Source organism: Barbus barbus, assembly GCF_936440315.1.
Source record: "Barbus barbus genome assembly, chromosome: 36".
Classification (NCBI taxonomy): domain Eukaryota; kingdom Metazoa; phylum Chordata; class Actinopteri; order Cypriniformes; family Cyprinidae; genus Barbus; species Barbus barbus.
Genome location: NC_136714.1, coordinates 25,293,687 through 25,312,192, shown reverse-complemented (window position 1 = coordinate 25,312,192; position 18,506 = coordinate 25,293,687). Strand labels below are relative to the sequence as shown.

Sequence of the window (18,506 nt, the reverse complement as noted above, 5' to 3'; positions counted from 1 at the left end):
TTTAAAGGGGCCATTGGATGCCCATTTTACACCTTTCTCAATGAAAGGTCTGTAACATACTGTGGTTAAAATTTCTCAATGGTAGTGTAAAAAACACCTCATTTATCCTGTCAAAATCAGCTCTGTCTTCAGCACGCTGTTCTAGTGCATGTTGCTTTAAATGCTAGTGAGCTCTGCTGACCCCGCCCCTCTCTTCCGTGGAGTGACGAGCAGACCATAGTTCAAGCGTCCAACTACGCGCGAATAGCGTGATTTATTCTCGCAAGTCGCGTCTGGTGTACTTGCTGTTGTAGACGCACACAGTCAATGTGCTCAAAGATGGCGGATGGCTTACTTATCGCGGCCCATAGAAACAGTCAATAATGAGGCATCTATGGAGCAAACTACTAAACTTCAGCCGCAAAACTGGCTAACTAGCACATTATTAGGAAAGGAGATTTGCAAAGATTCATAAAAACCCTTATACTCACTTCTTCTGTAGGTAAAGCTGGATCACTAATGATTCACACGAACATAGATGCATTTATGTAGATCGTGGATCGGCGCATTCCCTTCAAAGCGAAAGTAACGTTAATCCTCTGCGTCTTCAGCAGCTCAGATGTCGGGAGTAACTGACGACTGCTATATTCATTATTACATCCAACAACAAAACACTTCAATCGCTTAATCGGAGACATCTTGTCTTCCCCTGCACCAGAGGCGGACAGCTCTTAGCTCACTCAGGGCGGGTGTAAGGTAAGACGGTCTTGTCAATCAACTATCGTGGGAGGGGTCTGTACAGAACTACGTCATTCTGACAGGACTCTCAGAACAGCCTGATTTGAGAAAGGGGATTTTAAAATAGGGATTTAAAAAAAAAACACTGGGTGGATTTTTATCATTATAGGATGGATGTGTACACACACTTCCAACACACATTTTTGTTCAAACAACTTGTAAAGTGAATTTTGCAGCCAATGACCCCTTTAAGTAATCCACCAAAACATTATTGTACACCCACACATCCGTGCACACACTTGCTGTATTTATAGCCCTAACCCTGCATGCTCTAAACTAGTTTTTACCAGATTTTATATCGAGCATCAAGTGGCAATCAAACAATACCAAATCAGTGGCAATACCAAAACAAAAATGACCTAAAAAACAAACATATTTCATACACATAATATTGGACCAATAATGCACCAAAAGAGCTTGATTTGACATTATCAACAACAGAGATGGGATGCAGTTTCTGCTCTCTTTTAAAGCAATAGTTCACCCAAAAATGGAAATTTGCTCATAATTTACTCACACTCAGAACATCCAAGATATAGATGAGTTTGTTTCTTCATCAGATTTGGAAAAATGTAGCATTACATCACTTGCTCGCAAATGAACCCTCTGCAATGAATGGGTGCCGTCAGAATGAGAGTCCAAACTGATAAAAACATCCCAATCCACAAGTAATCCACCCCACTCCAGTCCATCAATTAACATCTTGTGAAGAGAAAATTTTTGTTTGTAAGAAACAAGAAACAAGCTCATCTACATCTTGGATTGCCTGAAGGTGAGTGCATTTTTAGTTTTGAGAGAACTATTCCTTTACAAATTGATAAGATGACACATTTAATCTTAACTGCATGATTTTAGTTGCATTTTATTAATTGCATTTTATCCCCAAACTGTTTCCAACTGTTTTTTTCTCTCAAAAAAGCATTTGCATCAACTATAGAAGACTTCATTTTGTTTTTGAAACTGCTGGGTTTCTATCAACGTGACTGTTATTCAGTAAAGATGAACGGTCATTGTTTCCATATACGTGAGGATGAGTTGAATGACTCACACATGTCTTCTGCTGCGAGCAAGCTGTGTGAAACTCATGCAAACAACTACTAAACATCCTCATACAAACATCTACTAAACGTCCTGCTGTTCAGAGTAAACATTCAGATAGAAAGCCTACTGATCTGGTGCGTCAGCTACTCTGTCGAACTGTGAGACTGGAACACAGATGTGTTCCTTACAAACAGTGCACAGAAACAGCCAGGCATAGAAAGGGCAATTTCTCAAAAATACTCACATTTTTACAGGAAAACGACATAGTTCTGAAATGACACTAATATGTCAGGACTTCTGAAGGGTCATGGAGTGTATTAACACATGCATGAACTGCTGTTCAAGCACATCTGGCACACACAGCATGAACACACATGCATACAGATGACACATTTAACAGGAAGGTGCCTAAATTCCTTACAGTATGCAAATTTTTTGGGAAGTTTGGGATTCTCAAACATAGACTACTGAGAGGATTCAGAGATTTCTCTCTTTAAATTTAGCCTAGAAACAATTGACATCTCGTTTTAAAATCATATTGCTAATGTAATTTCCTGAATATGTGTAATATGATTAGCCTATAGAGATATTATAAATATGAAATATTATTTATAAAATATTTTAAAATATCTATGTCATTCAACTTCAAACCCGATTACAATATCAGAAAGGAGTTTCTCAGAGAAAAATTGCAAAGAGTTTGAAGTTATCATCATCTACAGTGCATAATATCATCCAAAGATTCAGAGAATCTGGAACAATCTCTGTGCGTAAGGGTCAAGGCCGGAAAACCATACTGGATGCCCGTGATCTTCGGGCCCTTAGACGGCACTGCATCACATACAGGATTGCTACTGTAATGGAAATCACAACATGGGCTCAGGAATACTTCCAGAAAACATTGTCGTGAACACAATCCACCATGCCATTCGCCGTTGGTCAAAAAAGAAGCCATATCTAAACATGATCCAGAAGCGCAGGCGTTTTCTCTGGGCCAAGGCTTATTTAAAATGGACTGTGGCAAAGTGGAAAACTGTTCTGTGGTCAGACAAATCAAAATTTGAAGTTATTTTTGGAAAATTGGGACGCCATGTCATCCGGACTAAAGAGGACAAGGACAACCCAAGTTGTTATCAGCGCTCAGTTCAGAAGCCTGCATCTCTGATGGTATGGGGTTGCATGAGTGCGTGTGGCATGGGCAGCTTACACATCTGGAAAGGCTCCATCAATGCTGAAAGGTATATCCAAGTTCTAGAACAACATATGCTCCCATCCAGACGTTGTCTCTTTCAGGGAAGACCTTGCATTTTCCAACATGACAATGCCAGACCACATACTGCATCAATTACAACATCATGGCTGCATAGAAGGAGGATCCGGGTACTGAAATGGCCAGCCTGCAGTCCAGATCTTTCACCCATAGAAAACATTTGGCGCATCATAAAGAGGAAGATGCGACAAAGAAGACCTAAGACAGTTGAGCAACTAGAAGCCTGTATTAGACAAGAATGGGAAAACATTCCTATTTCTAAACTTGAGCAACTTGTCTCCTCAGTCCCCAGACGTTTGCAGACTGGTATAAAAAGAAGAGGGGATGCCACACAGTGGTAAACATGGCCTTGTCCCAACTTTTTTGAGATGTGTTGATGCCATGAAATTTAAAATAAACTTATTTTTCCCTTAAAATGATACATTTTCTCAGTTTAAACATTTGATATGTCATCTGAATAAAATATTGAAATTTGAAACTTCCACATCATTGCATTCTGTTTTTATTCACAATTTGTACAGTGTCCCAACTTTTTTGGAATCGGGTTTGTAATATACTTTATAATGTTGGCATATTATATTATATATTTTTAAGGTTGTGTAGTTATGATAGTAAATGGAATAATTATGAGTGGCTCCTGAAATGAAAAATGGAACAAAATGTGTTAATAGAATATAAATAATAGAATTAATATAATAGAAAATTGTATAAAATTCCGTCATAATGTACTCAGCCTCATGGTATTTCATATCAGTACTTTATTTCTTCTGTGGAAAGAAAAAAGATTTGAGAAATGTCTTTTTTATTTCTATAATGGAAATCAGGGGTAACCAAAACGGTTTGTTTTATGTTCTGCAAAAGAAAGAAAGACATACAGGTTTGAAACGACACGAAGGTGATTAAATGATGGCAACAGTTTCATTTTTGGTTGAACCACCCCTTTAAGGTGACATTTTTATGTGACAAAACTGTACAATAGTGCTTTATACATAGCATTATAACGTAATTATGATCAAATCTTAGGCTATAGGAATATATAAGTGATTTTTACATCACTTAAATTCAGTGCTTAAACAGTGCAACCGGTAGTTGAACACTCAAACTGAGCTTGTTAAAGTGTTTTTGCAGAGTTAATAACTGTCTAAACCAGGAGAAAAATCCCAATAAACCGCAGGCACAGCCCTCAGACACTCAAGAGAGCGTAACTCTGGATACACAAACATTCACAACCCAAACAAACCTGAGCTGCAACACTAACCACTGCAGCTATGCTTCCCATCACCATGTGTGATTAATTATTATCCCAACATTTCTGAAATGGTGATTTCTCATGAATAAGGAGACATGTGGCACCATCCCTCAGAAGGCTTCAGCATGTCCAACATTAGATATTTTTCCAGACACAAAGGAGAGGTAGGTATAAGCGCTCATATCTTGCCTGTGCTTAATTTGCTGTTTCTATATATTTCAACAATGTTGATGTTTTATGTATATATCCTAATTATAAAATATAAATGAAATGATAAATACATAGATGAATTGATCAGGTGAAGATAAAGCATGTTGTTTCGTCTGTGTCTCAGGTGAACTGCTGCACTTTCTCACCTGACTGCCAGACTCTGCTCACGTGCTGTGATGACGGCAGACTGTACCTGTGGAACGCCAACAGTGCAGAACACCTGGCCACAGTTAGCGGACACTCAGGTACATTAAAGCAACTGTGTGTAATGCTCTAGCTTTTTTAGTGCTGTCAAAGGATTAATCCAAAATAAAGGTTTTGTTTACAAAATATATGTACTTTGTATCTATTTATTATGTGTATATAGCCTAAATACAAATACATGCATGTATTCATGAAAAATATGTTATGTTTATAGGCCTATGTTAATGCTATAGATGCTATTTACACTAAGTGAAAATAGCAGTATGTTTTTAGTGATATGCTATTTACACTAAGTGCAGCTATAGATGCTATTTACACTAAGTGAAAATAGCAGTATGTTTTTAGTGATATGCTATTTACACTAAGTGCAGCTATAGATGCTATTTACACTGTTAAAATAGTAGGATTTTCTGCTATTTATACTATTTATTGCAAATAGTGGCAAATATCTACACCCTAGTGCATTATAAAACACTATGCAATAATAGCTTGAGTGTTTGTTTATATAATATATAAAGTCAATTATATAATAATTGAGTGTAAATTTTTATTTTAATTCAAATTATTAAATGCCTCCCAAAAACTAACCCTACCTGTTACTTTATTTTCAACTTTTTGATTATTTCCTTCATTTTTATTGAAAATAAATGCTTTTCTGATGTGCTTTGAAATTTGAAAAGGGAGAAAAAAAAGTTCGGCAAAAATCATCTGCACCACTGGAGCTGATGGCTGCTCACTGCCTTTTATAATGTTGACTAGCCCAATCACACGTTGGTGGGCGGAGTTAGTGTAAATAGCTTCTGCCAACAAGGCGGGCTATTTGCACTAGTGTAAATAGACACTCGTATAAATATATGCATGTTAATACATGTAAATATTTTCAAAATATTTACTGTAGGTGTGTGTATTTATACATATTAAATATACACAGTATACAAAAACTTTTATTTTGGAATGTGATTAATTGTTTGACAGCACTAATTATTTCTGGGGGATTTTGGAGTCCCCTACAGTAAAGTGAGTGTAATTTGCTGTTGTAAATATTTGACTGTCGTAATAAAAGCTATGCAGGTGTATTTGTTGCTGCCATAAAGAAACCTTTCGTACCTGCTCACTAAACTCACACACATACTCCCAGAACAGACGTTTTTGCCTTATTAGAAGTCGGTGTACCATCAGATTGACTTTGAAACTGATATTTCAAGGTAAAAACATGCTATGCTAGCTGACTCATATCAATAGGCTTTACTCACAGTGGAAAAAAGATGCTTAAACATGTCGTTTGACACGAAACGACAGAGTTGTAAAGAAAAAAGCATAAAGATTGTCCAATCTTGTGTAACTGCTAAATAATATCAGGAATAAAGTCACAAATATAGGGCTAGACACTGAATTTTTTTTTTAATATTGCCTGTTTAATGGCAGGTTTAACAACTTACCCCATATAGAGGGTACATGTTGTCACAAAATGGTCAATAAGTGTTTGAATAACTGGGGAAATGTGGAAGACATAATAAATAAATAGATAGATAGATAGCTAAATAAGCCTATCCTGAAAAAAGATTTCCTGGAATTATATATATATAATATATATATACGTATATGACTAACACTACTTAATTTGATATTTATATATACATTTTTATATTTTATATATATAATATATTAAATTTTATATATAAATATCAAAATTAGTGTTATTCATAATGGAGGATTTTTTTTGCTATATTTATGTATACTGTGTATATAATATACTCCAGTAGTAATGAGTCCATCCAGCGGTGCATTGTGAGTATGCAATGTAGAAATGTATTTTATGTACGTAGGCAGGGCCATCGCTAGGGGGGTGAAAGGTGGTGACGATTATAGGGGCCCACGGCTGAGGGATGGCGATCTCAACCGACTGGCTGAGGAAAAGACGCTCAGGACAGTTGACGGGCCACTGCTGCACATCGTCACAAAAGCTTATCATTTGCACGTGTTTTTAAGGCTTGCCAATTTAAACATTCAAAAGAGTTTAAAGCATTCAAACACAAGACGTGGAAAAGCAGAGACACGCGTCTCAAAGCGCTTGAACACCGAATTTGCCTCTTCGTTCTCTTGTACCAACAAATACAAAATTATGTCAAAATACCCGTCTTGGAGAGTATCCTTGAAAAACTAGAGTGAAAGTAAACAGTGGAGAAAGAAATCAGATGTGCATCATTATCTTAAAGTGACCACGCCTCATTTATTAGCTGCTGTCGGTGTCCTTAATGTCAATCCAAGAAAATGCTCTTGACTGAATTACTTTAGTTTTAACAAGAATTAATCCACAGTCAAACCAAAAATTATTCAGACACTTTGACCTGGCCATGTTTTGCTTAAGTGTTTTTTCTTTATGCAACCTTTTTACACCACAGACTGAACGAAATGAAGCATTGCTTGGTAATTGGTCAACAAAGTATTGATAGTTGTGTATATTGTCATACAGTTGCCTGAATTTTTGGTTGATTGTAATCCATTACATACCTTTCTATCAAAATTATCTGACATTATCATGACATTTATCTAGCAAATAAACTGTGAAAATGTGAGAAATGTTGAAGGTGTCTGAATAAATTTAGGTTTGACTGTATATTTAATTTTTACAGTGAAGACTATGCAGGGCTTTTTTACAGTTGATTATTCACTTTCTGTACCAGGACACCTACAAACTTGAAAAAACATTGTGTAAATAGCACAAATAAATAAATAAAACGAACATACAAATTAAACAATTTCAAACTGGGCCCACTGCTACAACCTGCACTGGGGCCCAGCAAACCCCAGCTACGGCCCTGTATGTAGGTATGCATAAAAACTTTAATTATTTGTTTTGAAATAAACACGCAGGTCCAGTGAAATCATGTGTTTTCTCCTGGGATGGTCAGCTGTTTGCGAGCGCGTCTCACGACCGTACCGTCAGAATCTGGAGCTGCTCCAGCACTGAATGCACACACATACTGACAGGTGTGTTTCACTTCATAATGACTCAAATAAACTAAAAAACTGATGCATCACATGATTCATAACTTAAGCAGCAGCAATTATCATCATAGTTTTTGTAATCAAATTATATATTGAATTATCCTTACAAAAATTGCTTTGATAACCATAGTTTCAGTCAAACATAACTCCAGTAAACATTGCTGCTTGTCAGCTCACAGTGGGAGTGTGGAGACGGTGAGCTTCAGTCCGGACGGTCAGTGGCTGGCTTCGGGAGGATGGGACAACAGAGCACTGATCTGGAGAGTTCGGGTGACAAACAAACACATCCACTCCACCCATAATACCACAGTAGATCAGGAACTGATGTATGAAACAAACACTTACAAAAATAGAAGGACACATATATCTAACCAAATGAAACAAACACTTCCGTTTTTAAAAACACACAGAAATAGACACATGTATTTACACTTCATTTTCAAAATCATATTTTCACAAATTGAGTGGTGACTGCAAGCCCTTCCAAAAATCAAATCAAATATATTTTATATAATATTATATATTTTCATGTATAAACAGCCATTTTTATTATGTGAGAAAAATATTAAGTGTGATATTATAGAGAAAAATGTATTTGTAAAATGTAATAATGTTAAATATTTAGTTATTATTTAGAATTGGGTATGTTAATATATTATACATTGTCTAATAAATATTATTTTCATATTTATGTTAATATTACGTATGTATTATTAGTTATTATACACTGTTAATTATATATTAGAATTTATATATATAAAATAATAATTAAATATAATTTAATTTATAGTATATATTATGCTTCATATTATATAGTACTTAATGTCTATTATATATTATTTTAATTTGTGTGTATATATATATATATAATGTTTTTAATATATTTTTTAAATATCTATTTAGTTTATGGTTGGAAGGCTGGAAGATGTTTATTTTAAATGAATTTGAATAATATTATTTGTTATTAAAAATATAAATATATAATAAAAATATAAAGACAATCCATACATCTTCAAAAATTCAAACAGATTTGTTATTAAAATACAATTAGAACTGTCAATAGAATATAATAACTGATTAATCGTATGATTTATGACTAGAAGGAAAATAATGTCTAAATGTTATTTTAAGCATATTTAATTAATATCCAACACATTTTGACAGCTCTGAAAATACTTTGAAAAAAAAAAATCTCTTAGCATCCTCTTGTAACCCCATAGTGATTTAAAAATCCCTAGGAATCATTCATATCCATAACACAAAAATAGCTTTGAGGCAAGCATCTTGATGAAATTTAATACTTACAGTTAAGAGATTTTTGATATCACTAACCTTAAACATGAACAAAAGACGTGAATCTTGGACGGTGTTTATGTAGTAACAGGTGTTTCGCTCACCCGTTGAAGACTGTATCACCGTGCTCTCTGTCCAGTAATGTTTGTGTGGTGCTGTTTGATGTCTCAGAGCGGTCAGATGGTGGAGGATCTGCGGGGTCACACTGCAGCTGTCCAGAGCAGTGCCTTCTCCTCAGACTCCCAGTGTGTGGTATGAATCATGGTCTCGCTGTGCCGTTTGTTTTGCTCCGGTCAGCATGAGCTGCATCACCTCTTCTTTCTGTGGGTTCAGGCCACGGGCTCCTGGGATCGGACCGTGAGAGTCTGGAAACTTCATGAGAAAAAAGAGGTCGTGACATTACAGGGGCACCAGGGGAACGTGGCCTGTGTCTGTTTCTCTGTTAGTGGGATGCTGGTGAGAATGAGCTTTGATTTTTGATTCATGATGTTTTTCTTCTGCTTACAGAGGCTGCATTAATTTGATCAAAAATACAGTAAAATCAGTAATATTGTAAAATAGATTTACAATTTAAAATAACTATTTTCTATTTCAATGTTTTAAAATGTAATTTATTCCTGTGATGCAGCGAGCATCATTACTCCAGTCCTCAGTGTCACATGATCCTTCAGAAATTATTCTAATATGCTGATTTGCTGCTAAACAAAAACGTATTATTAATGTTGAATTCAAAACAGAAGTTGTGCTGCTTCACATTTGTTTTGTAGAAAGTTCAAAAGAACAGCATTTATTTGAAATGTATTAAACATGTATTAAAATAATAATTTCAAACATTTTGAATGGCAATGTATTGGTTTCCACAAAAACTGTAGAAGCACACCTGTTTTCAACATGAATAATATTACATGATTTTTGAGCAGCAGTATATGAGCAAATCAGCATATCAGAATGATTTCTGAAGGATCATGTGACACTGAGGACTGGAGTAATGATGCTGAAAATTCAGCTTTACATCACAGGAATAAATTACATTTTACTATATATTACAATAGAAAACAGTTATTTTTAACCGTAATAATATTTAAAATTTTACTGTATTTTTGATCAAATAAATGCAGCCTTGGTGAGCAGAAGAGACTTAAAAATCATTAAACAAAATAAAAAACATAAAAAAATCTTTATGAAATAATCTATAAAATCTTTAAATCATTATTCCAAATTTTTGACAGCTAATATATTTGTGACCCTGGACCACAAAACCAGTCTTAAGGGTCAATTTTTCAAAATTGAGATGTATACATCATCTGAAAGCTGAATAAATAAGCTTTCCATTGATGTGTGGTTTGTTAGGATCGGACAGTATTTGTCTGAGATACAACTATTTGAAAATCTGGAATCTGAGGGTGCAAAAAAATCTAAATATTGAGAAAATCACCTTTAAAGTTGTCCAAATGAAGTTCTTAGAAATGCATATTACTAATCAAAAATGAAGTATATTTCATATATTTACAGTAGGACATTTACAAAATATCTTCATGGAACATGATCTTTACTTAATGTCCTAATGATTTTTGGCATAAAAGAAAAATCTATCATTTTGACCCATACAATGTATTTTTGGCTATTGCTACAAATATCCCCCAGTGACTTCAGACTGGTTTTGTGCTCCAGGGTCACATTAATGTATGTGTGTTTAGGCCTCAGGATCATGGGACGGCTCAGTGCGTGTTTGGTTGCCGATGCGTCACGTGTGTCTGTTTGTGTTGGGAGGTTGTGAGCGTGTTTGGGTCAGAAGTCTGGCTTTCTCCAGAGATGGACTGGTTTTAGCATCCACCGCTGAAGGCGACATGGTAGAACAAACACACACTCATTCACACACACACAATCTGTGTGGCAATGCTCTATACTCATATGTTTGTTCATCAGGTGAGGATCTGGGATGTGACCACTGGAGTCTGTCTGAAGAGGCTGCAGGTGACTGAGAACCTTTGACTGGTCACATGTTTAGTATTATGACACCACAAGCTTCATGACGTGCGTGTGTGTGTTTTAGGGTCATAAGGACTCGGCCTACGGCTGTGTGTTCACTCCTGATGGGAAGCTTCTCACCAGTGGTTCTGAGCAGCTGGATGTAGAAGAGGATGAAGAAAACAGCACAGAGGACAGAAGTGAAAGATGCAGGAGTTTAAACACAGAACAGGACAGTAAAGAATGACGACTTCCAGCTGCAGTGACGAGGACGGTCAGTACATTGTGACCCACGGCGAATGAAAGCAGCTGTGGAACTGATTATAAACCCACTGACACACACACAACCTCAGTGAATGTTATGCAGCCTTCTGCATGTCTGAATGATCATATTTATGAGATAAGCATCAATGAAAACCACCACATTGTCTGAACATTTAGTTTGGGTTCATAAGGTTTTGTGATTGTTTCAAGTTTGTAAGCATTTTTGTACTTCGGTATTCACCTTGTTTTTCAATGAAAAGTAAGCCTTTGTCTGTGAACGTGTGAGACTTCTGATTATTTACACTGCAAACTAGTGTTTACGGTTATGGTAATAAAATATAAATAGCAGTTTGCAACATCAAGCAGCAAAACGAACTATTTTTGTACTGCTAAAATAACTGGAAGTGGATGACAATGGAAATCTAGCTCACATTATTTTAATGGTACTATACAAAGGGAAGTATTATTTCATATATAAAGACCCATAAAGGCTTACGGTGTAAGAAAAATATTAGGTGTGATAAAGAAAACCGGTTATTTCCAAAAGAAATTGTAACATTTTATATTAAACTTTACCATTAAATGTTACTCTGATCACATTACAGTTCTGAGCTTATTCAGCATTATTTTAATATTTACTAAAAGGATACAATGTATAAACGTAAAAAAAATAAAAAACATTTACCCCCAGTTTCAGACAAGACTTAAGCCTAGTCCTAGACTAAAATGTAAATCTGAGCTGTTTCAAATGAAAGAAACTTGCACTGACTGATCTTTAAACATATCAGTGTCTTTGTTTTGTTTTAAGATGCACACCAGTAATGCTTTTTTCTAAGGCATGTTTATAAACAATTACTTAAATGTCCTAATTGAACTATGGCCTAATCCTGTTTTAGGCTAAGCCCTGTCTATGAAACCGGGCCATAAAGTTTTAAATGTAAGGGTTAAATTAGGGTTTAAAATTTTGGATTGTCAATAGAATAACTAAATTATCCCTCGTTTTCGGTCATGCATAATGCATATTACAAACCTATTTTTTCCACAATCAAAATCACTTCACCACACATAATCAGGATAACCAAATTGTTAATAGAAAATTCATAAACGTCTTCAAAAAAGGCAGGATAAGCTGCACATACATCGTATTAAATACAATAAAAAAAAAATAAAAAAAACAATTCAAAGATTCTAATGAAGAACTCAAGTTCGTAGGAGTGCCATAAAATCTGATTACGAACCACAGACAAACCCTTGAAAAGGTTAACTCCGATTTAGTTTTAGATCCTTAAATTAACCTTAAATGTTTAGTTTGACTAATTTAAGTCACTCAAATCACACAGAGACTTCCAGTGGAAAAGACACGGACCATCCCAGTTCTAATGTTTTACTAATGTAAAAAAAAAAAAAAAGATATTGCTAGTAAACCACAACCCAATCAACACTTTCATCATGTTTCCAAATAACCCCTATTCCTGCTTCAGAAACACACACACACACACACACACACACACACACAGACTCGGGTGTCTTAATTACAGGGTGGGGTGTTTATTTTTTCAGTGAAAAACCGTACAGCCTCTCAAGCCTTGACGGCGAACTTGCGGATGGAGTAGAGGCGGGACTTCCTCTGCATCTTCTTGGTCATCAGGTTCTGCTCGTGTTTTGTCAGCTGACGACGGATGGCGCGCGTCTTCTTGGGCCTCAGGTCCAAAGGCTTGTACTTCTTACCCTGAAAACAAAAAGAACAGGGCTGTTAGAATCAACAAGCGGACAATACAGGAAGCAGCTGGAGGAACAACAGGAAGTGTTGAGATGAATCCGAATTGAACATTCATTGAAGCAACACATCTGCTGTAAAACCTTCCATAATAAAAGTACATGGACCCTTCTCTCAAACTATGGTGACCGTTTCCACAGTTAACAAATCTAAATCTATAAAAGGGGAAGTGACAGCAAATTTAACATCTTCAAATAGAAATGCTCATAGAAAACCTACTGTAGATTGTTTTCCCTTTTCTATTTTAACAAATGGGAATACAAAAATTGTGTTGTAATTTCCATTCAGATGACTTTTGCTTCTGAGAAACCCAGAAATATGAAAGGGGTCAATTCAGAGATGGGATCAATATACCAAACATCAGTTAAATATAATAAAATTGATGACAGGTAGTATAAAGCAAAGTATACTGCTATAAATGTACATGAAATACATAAAAGACTAGGTGTTCAATTTTAAAATGCATTACTAAAACACTACAAGTATTAACATACATTTCCAAGACAAAGTAACGGTTGTCCAGTAAACTGTCTTTAGTTCAATAAATGATAGGACATAAAAGGTTTTGTTGGCTGCTCACAGCAGATGAGCATCATTTAAAGACTCCGCTGTGAACAGTCGTAATTCTTTAGCAAGAGAATATTCACACTAGCTCCACTTCAGCAGGAGGAGTGCTGGGTGATCGCCTTGCTGGAGTCTAAACGGATGCTCGTGTAGTTAACAGTGCATGTCATCTGAATACAATAATGAATGTAACAGGACACTAATGGCCATTACAAGCTTCCCACTTCAACACAAACACTACTGTTTAAGCATCAACTCAAGCTCTCCTAAATGTTCCCCTTCTCTTTAAACTATACTTCCTAAAAATGACTTCAAGGTGTTACCAGTAATAAAAGAGCATCTTGGCACGTGTGTGCATGAATGCATTTCAGCGGCGTTAAACTGACCTTGTAAAACTTCCTCAGATTCTCCTTCTGTGTCTGGTTGATGACTGTGAGGACTCTGGCAATAGACTTGCGGACAACGCGGCTGAAAAGAGATCAAATAAACATTAGAATGATGCTTTCCATTTAATTCAAGGTCTTTAATTAACTCCAGAGTGAAATTTGCCAAACTCAAAACAATTAAGGCTGCAAACTAAACATGTTTTGAATACGGAATAGAACCACAATCAGGGTTTCTGCAGGTTTTATAAAGATAAACTTAAGACTTCGCTCAACCACTAGAACATGGAAATAACATCTGATCCCACTGTAATGTTCTTCCTCAGTATATTTATCTTGTTTTCCAAAGCAAATGTATAGAAATACTCACATCAAAATGCATTTACTTAGTCTTATTTCCTGATAAACCTGATCAAGAACGAGTTTACACCGAAAACAATAGAGGGGAGAGGGTAATACCCCATTAACAGATGTTTGTTCTTGTTTTAAGCATAGGAAATTAAGCAATTTAACTTGCTCTTGACAGATTTTAAAGTATCAAAAAAACAAGAGCACTGAGAAAACGCAACATTATGTGCCACGACTATGAATTTAGGACTTTCGTCTCTGATTAATTAACTTGTAGAAGGGTAAATTAAGACCGGTTTACAAAATGTGTATAATGAGTGCATACTGAATGTCCTTGGATCAAAATACACACGCATTCCCATCACACTAAAGCTGGCATTGAAACAGAAGGGGCCCCAGATCATTGTTCTTCCTTTACAGTACATTCAGGCCTCCAGTAATGCCGATCTGTGGTGAACAGACGAACACAACCGAGTCCATCCCATCACTCACATCTTGGAGAGTTTGGATGCAGCTCCACCGGTAACCTTGGCAACGCGGAGCTGGGAAAGTTCCACCTTCAGATCCTCCAGCTGCTTCAGCAGCTCCTCCTTTTTCTTTCCACGCAGGTCTCTGGCCTTGATCTTTGCCTACAAACACAACATAACGTTATTTATTAGCATTTAACCACATCGAACCATTTTTGTATTGATAAAATGTAACTATTAGAGACTCCTGGAGCTGTGGATACATATTAAAAGCATACAGGTGCATAGTTTTCTTCATGAACAAATAATGTCAGGTTTCTGATGATAATGCTTTGGAAACACATGTCAGCTCGTTCCGTCTAAACAAGCTGTCGTTTGAGTGTTTTCATGGCTGTTAGCTGCTCAAAGCCACACTATACCAAAAACAGTTCTATAATATTAACTTTAGGTATTTATGAATGCAGTTTTATAGCGGTTTCAAATCGTACGCTAAGCTAACAGGCTAAACGGCTCAGAGCACCGCTAGACTTCAGTCAGCGTTTCATCACTCAAAATTCACTTTATTTCAAAGTCATCTTTTTAAATACTGGGCTCAAAGTCTAGCACACAACTCGAGGTGTATTTAAAACTCTTTCTCGGGGTCGTTAAACATGGATAATACACAGGATTGATTCAGATTGCTCGGTTTCGGTAAAATCCTCACCATTTTTCTCGACGGCTACCACAAGAAAGGAAGTTACGCAGGTCACGTGAGAAAATCTACCGGGTTACGGAGGAAACTAAACGGCCGCGGAAAGGGGGGGAAGGAATATTCCATTCCCTTCTTAAAGAGGGTGCCTAATGACATAATTGATTAAATTACCACATTATTACCCTCAAATGTAAAATATTTATAAGTAAATTATATGGTTAATGCAGGAAATATGCTCATTTCCGATGTTACAAACCATTCAGTATATTAGAAGATAATAATTGTTCATGTTAAAATGTTTACGTTTGCGTAAAAAATAAATATAAACATAAAAATAAATACATTTGAAATGTATTCGCTTTACTTTAAAAAGTATTTCTCTAACATAAAAGTTTTATTGGAATATTCACATTGGTCGAGGGATTTGATTGACAGCTCATCGCTCCGCCCACACTTCCGGAAGACTCCATTGACCATCATGGCGCTCGCAAGAAGTGTCTACAATCTTCTCTTCAGAAGAACGTCAACTTTCGCCATCACCATCATGGTGGGAGCTGTTGTGTTCGAGAGGGTGTTTGATCAGGCTGGAGAAGCGGTGTTTGAAAACATAAATCGAGGGGTAAGTTATTTTTAGGTTGATTTCTTATTGACCCGCCGGTAGACTGACCTTGATTAGCCTGCTAGCTAGCTACAACTAAATATGCAAGTATAGGACAAACTTGAGCCTAAAACAAAATATATAGGAGTGTTATATTAATATGTGTGCTTATAATAATCTCATTTTATATCAACAGTTTAATGGGATTTGAACACAACACTGTAATGCTATAAAACCAGTGTAGAGCTCAACTAATTAATATTTCCTGTTCAATCTGAGTATAAATGATAATATATCTGTGCTGTGCTTTGCTTTGCTCACCCTGTGTGCTGTCATCTAATTGTTTATCATCTTTTTGTAGAAACTCTGGAAACACCTCAAACACAATTATGAGCAGAAGGATGAAGAATAACGATGCAGCCAGAGGAGCGTTCATCCTACCATCATCCCGTTCCTGATGTGGCCCTGTTGGATGGTCCGCTGGCTTTTGCTACGTCCTCTGACCGCCGTGTTTCATCTTCCAGCCGGATTGTCCTGGGGACATAGACAGAGACTGATTACCGAACCCTGATAAAATGTCACGTGACCCTGTTATTGTGTGATATGTCACATACTTCATGATTTGTAAATGTGTTGCTAACTTAATTGTGTATGAATAAACCCAACGACCCAGAATCGTTTAAATCTGGTGCTTCTTTTGTTTGCAGTGCAAGAGGGAATTTCAGATGATGTTTGACTACATCATGTCTTTTGTTTTTTAGTAGTTTAGTCTTTTTTTTATTTAAATTTGTATCCATGGAAATCAGTGAAATCCAAAGTCTATTTCTATAGTGAATATAAAAGTTTTATTTTGGTAACACTATGAGTGCTAAATTTGTTCATTCAAGAGAAATTGAAATCCACTCATCCCTTAATTTTTTTTTCCTGTAATATTGATAAAGCTGCTTGTTTTCAAACAGAAACTAAGAATATTGATATTTCGTTAACTATTTATTTAGTGATTTCAGCAGTTATAAGAAGTGTATGTTCTTCAGTTAAAAACAGTTAACGAGGGAGATTTTTGTATTTTATATTATTGTATTGAATATTACTATTGTATTGAAGTTTATTATATAGAGAAAATAATTTTCAGTTTACATTTTGATTTTATGTGGTTCAACTTTTTCTTAACCAGTTATAGACTACTTTTAATATTTTTGATGTAAGCGTGATCAATTAAAAAAAATATGAACAGAAACAGGATATATTTATATTCTGGCATAACCACAATTCATTTTGCAATATCGCAGAAGTTAAAAGAACTGTGAGGGGGAATGTATTTTATTTTATTTACTATTTTTATTTTATTATTGTATTAGGAATAAGAAATGCATTTCAGTGCACATTTAGATTTTGTGTATTTTAGCATTTTTATTATAGTTATGTAATTTTAATGCATTAATAATAATGTTAAACTTTATGATGTATTAAAATGTTTATTGTAATATTTAAATACTTTTTAGTAATTTTGAGGCCCCTTGGTTGAGAATCACTGCACAAACAAGTGAAAAGTTAATTAGCTTGCTGTCTGGCAGATCTGCTGTTGAGAGAATAAAAATATTATATATTATATTATAAAACAAATATTAAAATTAATTTGCTGTGAAGAAAGGGATGAAAGTAGTTGCAAATAGTAGCAAATGTGGTTTCTACGTCTCATCAATCCATCAATTTAAAGACTGAAAAGCAAAAGTTTATTTGTAATGTACTTCTTCACAGAAAGTGGCAGTTTTGAGGTGGACTGAGCACTTGGTGTCACTAGAGCGCTTTTATTGTATTTAAGCAGGCACTGCACAGACATTAGAAGTTGCTGCACTAGACACAGTGAGGTTAGAAAACTCATTCAATAACAAAGTGAATAATGATCTCATATCTTTGAATGTGATTGAATAAGTGAGCAGTACTGAGCATCTTTTCAGTGCACAGACAAGTAAAACCACATTCACTGCTGTTGGGTCAGACAATATGAACCAACACCCATATAATCCACTGAGATCAGGAGAGGGTTTGTATGGCGGTCCTATTGTCTCAAGGCTCATTCACTGAATACACAAATGCTGAGTCAGTTTGACAAAAAAAGGTGAAGCTTCTGGTAATACACACAGTAAGATAATACATTAACTATCACTGAAATACTAAACGTCTTCAAATGAATGCAGATACTGTAAAGAGGTATCAAACAGCGTTAACATCAGAGTTATTATAGTCAACTAAAACCTAAAGCTTTATTTCAGCTAGTTGCTAAGGCAAAATTTATTCTAAAATTACTAAAAGTAAACTAAAAATAAATACTATAGAGACGTATGTATGTATATATATATATATATATATATATATATATAAAGACTAATAAA

At 35.5% G+C, this 18,506-nt stretch overlaps 3 protein-coding genes across 3 annotated transcripts; 2 read left to right on the top strand and 1 right to left on the bottom strand.

Annotated features, from left to right (window-relative positions):
- Positions 1 to 4,432: 4,432 nt before the first annotated feature.
- Positions 4,433 to 11,242, top strand: wdr38 (WD repeat domain 38; the record flags this gene model as incomplete). The annotated part of the gene is given in 10 exon segments (XM_079394964.1): positions 4,433 to 4,501; positions 4,672 to 4,792; positions 7,626 to 7,742; positions 7,933 to 8,030; positions 9,225 to 9,305; positions 9,387 to 9,509; positions 10,751 to 10,903; positions 10,980 to 11,027; positions 11,107 to 11,199; positions 11,201 to 11,242. Coding segments are annotated over 10 exon segments (945 nt in total).
- Positions 11,243 to 12,811: 1,569 nt separating this feature from the next.
- On the bottom strand, positions 12,812 to 15,578 carry rpl35 (ribosomal protein L35). Its single transcript, XM_079395199.1, has 4 exons — positions 15,528 to 15,578; positions 14,850 to 14,986; positions 14,013 to 14,094; positions 12,812 to 13,014 (listed from the first exon to the last, which is right to left on the bottom strand). The coding sequence occupies exons 1-4, from the start codon at positions 15,528 to 15,530 to the stop codon at positions 12,865 to 12,867; spliced, it is 372 nt and encodes a 123-aa protein (XP_079251325.1). The 5' UTR covers positions 15,531 to 15,578; the 3' UTR covers positions 12,812 to 12,864.
- A 395-nt stretch (positions 15,579 to 15,973) lies between these two features.
- uqcr10 (ubiquinol-cytochrome c reductase, complex III subunit X) lies at positions 15,974 to 17,602 on the top strand. Its single transcript, XM_079395198.1, has 2 exons — positions 15,974 to 16,134; positions 16,475 to 17,602. The coding sequence occupies exons 1-2, from the start codon at positions 15,994 to 15,996 to the stop codon at positions 16,523 to 16,525; spliced, it is 192 nt and encodes a 63-aa protein (XP_079251324.1). The 5' UTR covers positions 15,974 to 15,993; the 3' UTR covers positions 16,526 to 17,602.
- Positions 17,603 to 18,506: the final 904 nt, after the last annotated feature.

Coding starts and splice junctions, on each gene's coding strand:
- rpl35 (XM_079395199.1), bottom strand. Junction 14,095..14,849: donor GCATCCAAACTCTCCAAGAT/GTGAGTGATGGG, acceptor ATCTCTTTTCAG/CCGCGTTGTCCGCAAGTCTA. Junction 13,015..14,012: donor ATCTGAGGAAGTTTTACAAG/GTCAGTTTAACG, acceptor TTTTGTTTTCAG/GGTAAGAAGTACAAGCCTTT.
- uqcr10 (XM_079395198.1), top strand. CDS start 15,994: ATGGCGCTCGCAAGAAGTGTCTACAATCTTCTCTTCAGAAGAACGTCA. Junction 16,135..16,474: donor TTGAAAACATAAATCGAGGG/GTAAGTTATTTT, acceptor ATCTTTTTGTAG/AAACTCTGGAAACACCTCAA.